This window comes from Chenopodium quinoa, unplaced genomic scaffold, assembly GCF_001683475.1.
Source record: "Chenopodium quinoa cultivar QQ74 unplaced genomic scaffold, ASM168347v1, whole genome shotgun sequence".
Taxonomy (NCBI): domain Eukaryota; kingdom Viridiplantae; phylum Streptophyta; class Magnoliopsida; order Caryophyllales; family Amaranthaceae; genus Chenopodium; species Chenopodium quinoa.
Window position 1 is genome coordinate 261,879 of NW_018743669.1, and position 12,509 is coordinate 274,387.

Consider the following 12,509-nt stretch of genomic DNA (forward strand, 5'->3'; position numbering starts at 1 on the left):
TAATTTTTGGGGAGCAAATTGGCAAAAAACTAGCCGTTTTATAGCCGTTTTTTTGGCTTCTAGCTACATGAAACGGTAATATTACCGTTGGCCCGCGGGCCAGCACGGCGGGCCATGCCCGTGCTCGTGCCGGGCCGTGCTTGGGAATTCTCCACCTGTCCGTAGCACGGAAGTTGAACTTCGTGCCGTGCCGTGCTTGACTTCGGGCCGTGCCGGGCGGCACGCGGGCCAACCCGGCCCGTGCCCAGGTTTAACCCCGGGCGATGTCCCGGGTTGCTAAATTGTGTATTTAATTATGTTCGATTATTTGTATAGTTAGTGTGTGTAGTGTTTTGGGCGTTGCTTCGAATGTCACTTTTTAAAAAAAAAAAAATCTGTAATTATATTTAATCTTGTGAAAAATAAATGAATTATATTAGCACTAATTTACTTAATAATTGAAATGAATATATAATATTATGTCAAACTTGAAACATTAATAATAGTTGGTTGAGATGGTAAATGTATTACCTATATGTATTAAAGGTTATGAGTTCAAATTTTGTTCAAATTATATTTTATTTTGTTAAGTGAAGTGGCTAGCTTATGTGGTGCATATATTTTGGATGATGATGTGACATTGAGACATAGCACACATACTTTGAAGAGTGTCACGTGGCACCGTTCCTTTAAAAGGAACGCCTTTTAATATATAGTATAGATAAGTGTCATTGCTTCTATTTGTTCCAACTCCCTTTAATCTTTGATAGCTTCAATTCCATTTTCCTTTTTAGTAGGAGTTGGTTTTTATGCCTCTACTCCGTATAATTAACAATTCTACTATTTTTTATACTACTTCTGATTCATATTATTTGTAACGATTTGACATAAATTAAAGTGGAAAAAAAAATTAATTATTACGAATAATTATAATATAAAACGAAGATTTAGTCTAATTACCTAACATATTAATTCCTCGATTTATTTTTTATTTTTATTTTTTAAATATAACATACGGAGTACTATTTTTGTGTGGTATTTTAAGAAAAGTAAATATGAGTATCACATGATTAATACATTGAAAATGGAGTTGATATATTATTACAACTTTAGAATTAAGTACCTCATACGCTATTTTAAATTAGGGTAATAGTACAACTTTAAGAAATTTCCAATTATGGAGTATTGTGAGCAATGAGCATTTTCATTTCAAAAAAAAGTGTTGTAATTGTTAAAAAATAGTGAAAGTATTTGATTGTTGAATCTTTTATTGTTTAATGTTGCCTTACAAGTAATTATTTTTATAATGACATTGAATTAAAAATAATAAAAAAATCAAAATTTAATATGTATTGTAGAAAACAAATATGGTCAAATTAAGTTGCAAAACTTAAAATCGTTGTAATTGTAACGGATAATCAAATCAGTATTAGTTATTGTGTTAATTGTGTAATCTCTTGATTTATTCTTTTGATTGATAGTCAAAGACTCAAAGATAATCATACTCCTAACTCGTAGCTAATGTACCTAGACAAATGTACCAAATCATATTCTATTGCTTACTCATGCACTTATACATACTCTTGTATATACTCATCAAATAATTAAGCTTTCCAACACATCAGTAATCAATTAAAAGCAGATGAAGTATCTACCATGTAGTACTCTTTAGTCCTTAAAGTTTTTTAGAGTCTTTGTTGAAGTGAAGTATCTTTTGCTAGTGGAGACAAGTGAATAAATTTCGCGGATGAAAGAGGAGATTGATTGTAAATTGAGCAAGTATACTAATTAAATCTTGATACACTCCAGCTTACTATGGTATAGAATTTTTTGTTTCTACTTTTAACTTAAGTTAGAGTTTTGTGACAAAGGCCCTGTTTGGTAATTAGCGGAAGCTGATTGATAGAAGCTGATTTCATTAGTTGGTTTGACTAGCTGGTAGTATTAGCTTGTTTGACTAGCTGATTGCATTAATTTGTTTGTATAAAGTTGTTTGGTAAAATTAGCTGATTAGATATAGCTATTTTGTTAGTTGAACATATTAAATGACAATTTTAGACATTGACATTTTTTTTAAGGGCATTGACATTGTAAATTAGATTAACTTTTTAGGATAAGAGTGTCATTTGGCAACCATATCTCAATCAGCTAATATGAAAAAGCTCTATTTTTTAGCTTTTTACAAATCAACTTATTTGCCCCAATCAGCTCTTTAAATAAGCTCTTTTTACCAAACAACCAATTTAGATTATTTTTGTAATCAAACCTCTAACTTGGTCAAATAAGCTCATTTTTTGTCAAAACTCTAATTACCAAACATGGCCAAAATCACTGATCTAATTTGATTATATACTAATTAAGCTAAGGAAATTATAATCAATGCTATTAATAAAATAACAAAGTTAACGCATTTCCCCTTAATGCATCCAAAATGATCAACAAATTTGAAATTGTTATAGATGTATACGTACTTGTTGTATGTAGTAGTGTACTTGAGGAACCATACCATATTGATATTTTGATTATTTTCAATCAACCAAGTTTCCACAGTCCATGACTCCATGTACGTAATATATAATAAAACAAAACATTTTTTTTACTACAGTACGTATTTAAAAAAGAGCAACATTTTCCGAAATAATGGAGAAAAGAAGGGAAGAACGTAGTAGCAGCAGTACATTATACAACGTGTAATAGTTTCCACATGTTTCATAAATTAAACGATAGTGACACGTGGTCTACTCCTTCAATACCCTACTGAATTTACTTTTGATTTATTAACATACATAAATATATATTTTTGTTTAGAGTGTCTGGAGAGTGAGAATTGATCTCGAACTCTCCTAATACTGATTAAAAAAGCTCTAACCACTTTGAGCTATTTCTCGCTCTGAGTATATTTGATTTGAAAACAGTCAAAACACCGGTTCTTTTGCAAAACTTAAAATTTCCTCCACATCCCTCCACTTCCGAGTTGGCGAGTCCCGAGTTCACTCGCTCAGTCACACACCGACTCGCTTAAACACTGAGTGAGTTATGTAACATAAAACTGGTCCACAAACATGAATCGTGTCAGAAAAGGAAGGTCCCACCTTCACAAATCGTTGTTGTTCTGTGATTGGTCCACGCACTTATGTGCTTTTACCAGTACACCCCCACCCCGCCATCACACGTGGTCGTTTTTTCATTACCAGACAGCGACTCATCCAACGGTTCAGATCTTCCCTCCCTCTCTTTTTCGCGCTTTGCCACGTATGCTTTTCACCACCACCTTACGGTCACCTGCCCGTCACCATAAAATTATTTTTATTACTTCCTCCGTTTATATTTTATTGCATTATTAGGTCTTTTACACTATTCACTTAATCTTCTTTGACCATCATTTGTGATTTATACACTAGGAAAAATATAGACATGTGGGATCTAGTTAGATTCGTATCGAACTCTACTTTTCAAATATCAAATTTTTATAATTTTTACAAAAGTATAATTGAAGATATTAATAGCTAAAGTAATGCATTGGCAAGCGTGAAATTCCTTATGGTGCAATAAAAAAAGAACGGAGGAAGTATTTCTTTTAATTTTTAAAAAATTAAAAAAAATATCCTCCTACTACTACTTGTTAAGTTTCCACGTAAAATTAGCAAGCGGTACCCACTCAATTAGGAGAGAGAAAGAGAGATTAACAACGCAACATAACCCCAGTACTACTCTCACTCAAATACTCAAACTTTTTTTTACACCACCACCAAAAACAAAAACAACACTACATCATTTCTTAATTCTCTTTCTATTTCTGTTTTTTAAAATTTCAAATTAACAATTTCCATGATTGAATCGGAATTCTTCATCAATGGCGGAAATTTGTTGCGGAGTTGTATTAGGTGAAGGAGATGAGAGAATATTTGCCGTGCCTTTCTCATTGATCATGAAATAGTATATAATACAAGCGTAAGCTAGGTTAGGGTTAAGGCTAAACTACTAATTTACAAACTAATTACATACTAGATTATTTACATAATCTAACACTCCCCCGCAGTCAAAGCGGGAGGACCATGAACGCTTAGACTGTCCCGAAAATCATCAAATAAAACCTTAGGCAGACCTTTGGTGAAGATATCTGCAATCTGGTATCGGGAAGGCACATGTAGGACACGTACTTCGCCCCTTTGAACTTTCTCACGAACAAAGTGAATGTCCATCTCAATGTGTTTAGTGCGCTGATGCTGAACCGAATTACTAAAGAGATAAATCGCACTAACATTGTCACAATAAACCAATGTTGCTTCCGAAATAGGAAGAAATAGCTCGAGCAACAAATTGCGAATCCAGCAGTATTCTGAGACCACATTGGCAACCCCTCTGTACTCTGCTTCACAACTAGACTTAGACAAAGTGGGTTGGCGTTTTGAAGACCAAGAAATCAGATTGTCACCAAGGTATACACAATACCCCGATGTGGAACGACGAGTATCCGGACACCCGCCCCAATCTGCATCCGTGTATGACACAAGGGTAGAAATAGGAGATTTATGCAGTTGTAAACCAAAATCTGTCGTACCCTTAATGTATCGTAGAATGCGTTTCAACGCATTCATGTGCTCAACACGGGGCGAGTGCATAAATAAGCAAACCTGTTGAACTGCATAAGAGATATCTGGTCGGGTGAATGTCAAGTACTGCAAAGCACCACAGAGGCGCCGATAAGAAGTAGGATCGTCATACAGAGCACCCTCCTGAGTACTCATTTTGCCTTTGGTGTCAACAGGAGTAGCTGAAGGCTTGCAATTTGCCATTCCTGCTTTTTCCAAAATTTCCTGCGCATACTTCTTTTGAGATAAAAATAGACCACTTTTACCTCTAGTAACAGCAATACCCAATAAATAACTCAGAGGACCCAAATCCTTCATTGCAAATTCAGAGCTGAGCCGAGAAATAATATGTCGGCGGAGAGATTCCGATGAAGCAGTAAGCACAATATCATCAACATATTGAAGTAGATAAGCAGTATCATTACCATGGCGATAGATGAACAAAGAGGTATCAGATTTGCTATTAGCAAAGCCAATAGTAGCCACAAAATCTGCAAACCGTTTGTACCACGCACGGGGTGCCTGTTTGAGACCATAAAGTGACTTGTCTAATAAGCAGACATGATCAGGTTTATTAGGATCTTTGAATCCCATAGGTTGATACATGTAAACCGTTTCATTCAAATTACCATGTAAGAAAGCATTTTTGACGTCCAATTGATGAATTTGCCAAGACTTAGCCAAAGCAATGCTAAGAACCACCCGAATAGTAGCCGGTTTAACAACCGGGCTAAAAGTCTCATCACAATCAATGCCTTCCCTTTGAGTTTTACCATCACCAACAAGGCGAGCCTTATGCCTCTCAAAAGACCCATCAGACTTAGTCTTATGCCGAAAAATCCACAATGACCGAATTATGTTCACATTCGGTGGTCGCGGAACCAATTTCCAAGTACCATTTTCAATAAGAGCATCATATTCTTCCTGCATAGCAATTTTCCAATTATGGTCACGAAGAGCGGTAACCGGGTTCTTTGGAATGGGTGATATGGAGGTGGTAGTATGATGTGTGTGGTCTTGGTATTTGGGATTTGGTTTCACAATTCCATGCTTGCTACGAGTAGCCATGGAGTGCGTGGGCATTGGGGATGGTGCGGGAACATGAGTAGGAGGGGAAAGATGCGGCTGTGATGATGGGGAAGAGGTGGCAGCAAGTTGTCGTGGTGACACAAGGGTGGCAGCAAGAGGAGAAGGGGGTGATAAGGGTGAGGCAGCAGTGGGAGAACATGGTGATGAGGGTTCGTGCTGCTGCTGCACTACCTCGCTCACCGCGCTGTGTGGGGCAGGGGGCTGTGCGGGCTGAGCAGACGCAACAGCTTGTTGTACCCTCCCCACTCCAGCGCCTGCTGGATCCCGTGTGGGTGAGGTAGCAGCAGGCTGCTCCTGATGCTGCCGCAAGATAGGGAGAGGAAGGGGACCTAAGGCATCACCCAAAAAATCATAAGTATGTTCATTTGGGTTATGAATTTTAGAAAATGGGAAAACCGACTCATCAAACCAAACATGCCTAGCTATTATAATTTTACGACTCGAGATATCAAAACACTTGTAGCCCCTATGATTAGACGGATAACCAATAAAAACACAAGGAGTAGAACGAGATTGAAGCTTGTGAATTTTAGTGGAAGGAAATAGAGGGTAACAAAGACAACCAAACACCCTAAGATGAGAATAAGCGGGATGTTTTTGATATAGAATTTGAGTTGGAGATTTATAGCCTAGGAGTTTGGTAGGAATGATGTTATGAAGGTATGTGGCAATTTCTAAAGCATGATGCCAAAAGGTAGGAGGCATGGAGGCATGACTAAGAAGAGTACGAACAACATTGTTGATCGTTTTGATTTTTCTTTCGGCTTTGCCATTTTGAGGAGAAGAATATGGACAAGAGAAGCGAAAGGTCATGCCATGTTGTTCACAAAATTTTTGAAATGGAGTGTTGGTAAATTCCGTGCCATTGTCACATTGAAAAGCTTTTATTTCTTTTTCAAATTGAGTCTTAATATATGTTCGTACACGAAGAAACAAGTTGTGAACTTGGGATTTGGATGAGATAGGAAAAGTCCAAAGAAAATTCGTGTAATTGTCAAGGAATAGAACATAAAATTTGTGACCAAGAGAGCTAACAATGGGAAAAGTCCATAAATCACTGTGAACAATATCAAAGGGCATAGTAGTAAAAGACATAGAATCATAAAATGGTAATTTCATTAATTTTCCCAAAAAACAAGAATGACAAACGTGATTTGTAGCCTTATTACAATTTATGAGTTTACTACTACGTAAAGAGCTAAGAATTGCATTTCCCGGATGACCTAAACGGGAATGCCACACACTAGGAGAAACAACTGCAAAAGCTGACGGAATAGAATTGGAAATGACTTGACGATCATTGAAGAAGGGATAAAGATCGCCATGGCTATTACATCTCACTATTTTGCTCCCCGTCTGCAAATCCTTCACAGAAAACCCAAACGGATCAAATTCAATTGACACATGATTATCAATAGTGAATTTTCTAACAGAAATTAGATTTTTGACAAGTTTAGGCACGTGTAGGACATTTTTGAGTTGAAGTGTGTTTCGGTTTAAGGATTTGTGACCATAACCATGAATTGGAACTTTGCTACCATCACCAACAATAATATTATTATTATTATTTTTGCTCAAATGAAAATATGACGACAAGTTACCTTGAGAGTTTGTCATATGTGAAGTAGCACCGGTATCCATGTAGTAATTCGGGTCGGCAAGAGACATTGTATGCATAGCTTGCTCGATGTTGGTTGGCACATATCCCGAGGAAGAAGGAGGAGGAGAAGACATGAAATATGCATGTTGTGGACGAGCACCGAGAAGACCGGGCTGTTGTGATTGAGGCCTCCCACCCCACTGCATTGGGCCTTGACCCTGTGAAGGGTACGGACATGGGGGAGTGGCCCATGGTGGCTGAGACCAATAAGCCCAAGGGGGGGGGGGGATACATCCACCCCTGCTGCCCCGAGTGAGAATGCTGCGCTGAGGGCTGAGCTTGCGGTGCTGACTGCTGGGACTGGTTGTGCCGGCCACCGGAGTCGGCGCTGCTCTTCTTACCACCCTTCCCTTTAATTTTTCGACCACCGCGAGCAGGTGGCGCACATCCACGAGCAGAGTCAGTCGCGGAAATACCCCTCCCCTGTTGCGAAAACGACGCTGGTTGCGAGGTTTGAGAGAGGAGAGCTTCCTCACCAGAATCTGGAATATCAGATGCATTGCTCTGCTCTTCCAATTCAAGCATGGAGCGCAATGCCTCAAAGGAAGGCAGCGGATCGAGGTGTCGAACAGAGGATCGAAAGGATTTGTAGTCATCGGTGAGACCCTTCAATAATTGCAGAGCCATTCGATGATCAGAGACCGTATCTCCAACGTTCCTCAGATTATCCGCAAGGGTTTTCAGATGTGAACAGTACGGTTTAACACCATCAAATTGTTCAAGCTTGGTGTTTGTGAATTGTGCATCAAGGGTCATAGCACGAGCAGCCTTGTTATTTAGAAAGAAATTCTCCAAACGTTTCCAAGCGTCGACCGCTTTGTCATCGGGGTCGGCAATGGTGTTGAGCAAATCAATGGATATTGTCCCATATATCCATTGACGGACAAGGTCATCAAGACGTTGCGAGAAAGCCAATTCAGCAGCAGAAGGTTCGGGTTTCTTAGCAGAGGGATCAACCAGTGGAGGAATGATAATATCAATTACCATATTTGCGCGGCAGTGAAGTTGAAAGAGAGTTCTCCAAAGGTTGTATTGAGTGCCCTTGTAATCCAGAGTAACCGGAATACATGTCTTGATGTTGCTAACAAGTGTGGCCGGATGTAGCTTGCTAGAATCAGCCATTAGAGAAGAAAAGAAGAAGATTAGATGAGCGGAAGAGAGGTAGGGTTTTGGATTGAAAAACCTAGACTCGTGATACCATGAGAGAATATTTGCCGTGCCTTTCTCATTGATCATGAAACAATATATAATACAAGCGTAAGCTAGGTTAGGGTTAAGGCTAAACTAGTAATTTACAAACTAATTACATACTAGATTATTTACATAATCTAACAGGAGAGAATACTCACAATCCAGTACTTTCAACCGTATGTGAATCCACCTCTTCTCGAGCTGCTAGAAGACGTAGGATGGAAATCAGACGGTTTAAATTCATCGATGGAGTGTCCAACAGTAATAATCCTGTAACAGACGACGATGATTCTGATATTATCGACGGAACTAAGCGTCAAAGGATAGATTTCGCGTCGTCTTCGTTTTCCAGAGAATGCACTTCTAACGCTGTTGAAACTAGCGTCGTTTCTGATGATCGTGTTAGAGATATAATTAGTTCTAGTACTGATAATACTACTAATAATAATAAATTGTCGGAGGAAGAAGATGAAACTTCGACGACGTCGTTTTATGAATCTTCCATTTATAATATTCAGAATTTAGTTCCGAAATTTGGCGTCGCTTCTGTTTGTGGAAGGCGTCGAGATATGGAAGATGCTATTGCTGTTCATCCTTCGTTTTTCCGATCAGAAAATTGTTCCGATTCCGATATCTCCTCCTCGGAATTGCATTACTTCGGCGTTTACGACGGCCATGGCTGCTCTCACGTACGTCACCTTACTTTCTCTTTCACAATAATTATTAAAATTACAAAAATAATAATGTTAATTGAATTGACAGGTGGCGATGAGGTGTAGAGAGAGACTGCACGAGCTAGTGAAGGAGGAGTTAGTGGCGGTACCAGAATGGAAGTTAGCAATGGAGAGAAGTTTCAGTAGAATGGATAAAGAAGCGATCGCGTGGAATAAAGGAGTAATCGGTAATTGTAGGTGTGAATTACAGACGCCTGAATGCGACGCCGTCGGATCCACCGCAGTCGTCGCCATTGTTACGCCGGATAAAATTATCGTCGCTAATTGTGGTGATTCTCGCGCCGTTCTTTGCCGTAACGGCGAACCCTTCCCTCTTTCCGACGACCACAAGGTCCGTCACTTTCATCAATTACTGTTTTTTTCTTTTTTGGTGGTTACGTTGTTTCAGTTTAAAAAAAATAAAAGGAAAAAGAATTAACGTGATATTGTAAATAATTTTAACAGCCGGACCGACCGGATGAGTTGAACCGGATCGAAGAAGCCGGCGGTCGGGTGATATATTGGGATGGAGCTCGGGTTCTTGGGGTGCTCGCCATGTCTAGAGCCATTGGTGAGTTTTTTTTATTTTTGTTGCACCTTTTTTTATAAATTATTTTATTTTTTTTTTGCCAAAAAATGAAAATTATAGGTGTAAATAATTTGAAATTGAGTGAAATACTGAAAAATGGAGCAGAGTTTTTTAGCTCACGTGATACATGATCGAGGATCAGAGAGGCAATCAAAAGTTTTCCTCGTGAATTTGGAAGGGGAGGGGCCTGGGGGATTTTGCTAATTTGCTAGTATCATCCCTATAACCCGTTTCTAGTTCCGGTTGATGTATTTCTTTTGTTCGGAAATAATAGTCACATATACGTTCTTATCAATTCTTATACATAGTTAGGGATCTCTAATGTTTATTTTCATTAGTACTTTTTAAACAAAGAAAAAAAAAATGGTTCTTGTACATAGTATAGTAAATCTATTGCGATATGATTTAGATATGATTTCCCTATAATGCCAAGGTTTAAATCGGATTACACAAAGTATAAAGTAGATCAATACCAAAGAAAGAAGTACACGAGTGTGTGAGAGTGGTTTTATTATAATAATACTCCGTATTGGATATTTTAGTGTAATTTTTTTAGTGGCCCTAAAAATGATAAGGCATGAAAACTCTGCCAAAGTAATAATAATTCTATTTAAAATATCCAATATATAATACAGAGTATAATTATTATATTTAATTTTCTATTTCCGGAAAGTACAAGTTTTATTTTAATACTCCTTATGACATACAGTATGTTATTAATTTTAACTACTTCTAGGTTAGAAGTTAAAAATGAAAATAATCTATTATGATTGATTAATTTTATTGGAATTCCCGTCAAGAAAAAAAAAACGGAGTACTTAGTATTAGATTGATTGATGTCCTCCGGAATAAGGTTATACTTCGTAACTTGTTAGGAATAATATTCACTTAAAATAAATTTGGAGCGTTGAATTGTTCATGTACCACATTGTTGATTTTGTTTGCTAAGAATGCAGTACATTTGTGTTGTAGGGGATAACTATTTGAAGCCATACGTGAGCTGTGAGCCAGAGGTAACAATAATGGACCGAACAGTAGATGATGACTGTCTGATATTAGCAAGTGATGGGCTGTGGGATGTAGTGTCAAACGACACCGCGTGTGGTGTGGCAAGAATGTGCTTAAGAGGCAAGGTGCCACCAGCGACATTAACCCCGGATGTTGAACAGATCACTGGTGTTGGTGAAGCAATGGCGGATAAAGCATGTACGGATGCTTCAATGCTGCTTACGAAGTTGGCTCTAGCAAGGCACAGCACCGATAATGTAAGTGTTGTCGTGATTGATCTAAGGAAGGATGCCTAGTAACAACGTAACGGGTGTCCTCCAGCGAAAACAAATCATCATACTATTAGGTAGCTAGAAGAAAATGAAAATGGAAGGAAATGGAAGAGGGTTAAAAAATGGGATTTGTTAAACATCGTCCATAAATCTCTACATAAAGCCCACAATTATTTTTACTTTGACTCTTTTGCCCTTTTTTTAATTTTTACCGAAACCGTAATTCCCTCTCACGAAGAATGTGGAGCTGGAGTGGATTGCCGAGGGACACCGGAGAGCCATCATCGTCGCCGGAAAGCGAGATAATCCGGGGAAAAAATTACGAAAAGTAGGGGTGGCGTCTGGTCAGGACGCCGCCACCATTGCGGTGGCATCTGGCCGGGACGCCGCAACCGTGGCTAGGCGTCCAGGTCAAACGCCAGCCCCCTGGTTCCGGCGGCCGGAGCAGACGCCACCACCAGGGGCTGGGCGTCCTGGCCAGGCGCCCCACCACTTCTTGTTTTTTTTTATTTTTTTTTTTTTAAAAAAAATCCTGCCACCGTGAGCCGTCCTTCCCTCCGCCGCTGTGGCCGCCAAGTCTTTACCTTGCCGCCTCGACATTGTCGTATTTTCGGGTGATTAGAGTGTGAGTATGGGTTAGATTTTTTTATTTTAGGTTTAGGGCAATAAGGTAAATTCAATATAGATTTGTGGGCTTTATGTGGAGATTTGCGGGCGATGTTTAGCAATCCACTAAAAAATCCCCTCCTTTTTTTTCAAGGAATTACTTTATTTGTTTTTTTTTTTGAGATTTGGTTAAGTAGCTTTATTCTCCTTTTCTCTCACAAATGCCCTTAATTTAGTGGTCGATTTTATTTGTTTAAGGTTTTTCGAGAGAGAAAAGAGAGCAATTTTAAAAAAAAAAAAAAAGAAGAAGAAGTGATGGAGATGTAAGAATTAAAGAGGGTTAGGCGGGAGGGTCTCATATTGTAAGGGGAAAAAAATGAATGAATGAATGAAATACCTCCAAATATTTGAACCAACTTTATTTTATTTTCCATTTAGTTGATTTAAATTATTACAACTAGTAATGGTTGTGGATGCAAATTTAAACTATATAAATATTACGAGAGTGCACGCGTCAAAAAAGCTTTGTAGTTTGTATGGAAATCATACTTTTATTATACTCCCTCCATCTTTGATTATGGTTACATACATATGTATATATGGCTATGCTAATTATTTAGAGTCCATTTGAAACATCTTTGGTATTGATACGCGAGTTATCTTATATTAACGACGTTAAGAGTGAGAAAATAACCATTTTGTAAGCTCAATCAATGAGTTATTGCTTGTATTGTTCATACTGATCAATATTTGAGAGGAAGAGTTTTCAAATACAACGTTTCTTTTCTTCATTGTTGGAGTTTCGGAAAA

At 38.3% G+C, this 12,509-nt stretch overlaps 1 protein-coding gene across 1 annotated transcript; it reads left to right on the forward strand.

Moving 5' to 3' along the window:
• Nucleotides 1-8,528: 8,528 nt before the first annotated feature.
• LOC110683364 (probable protein phosphatase 2C 24) lies at nt 8,529-11,826 on the forward strand. Its single transcript, XM_021859717.1, has 4 exons — nt 8,529-9,200; nt 9,274-9,576; nt 9,690-9,795; nt 10,786-11,826. Exons 1-4 carry the CDS (start codon nt 8,730-8,732, stop codon nt 11,115-11,117), a joined length of 1,212 nt encoding a protein of 403 aa, XP_021715409.1. The 5' UTR covers nt 8,529-8,729; the 3' UTR covers nt 11,118-11,826.
• Nucleotides 11,827-12,509: the final 683 nt, after the last annotated feature.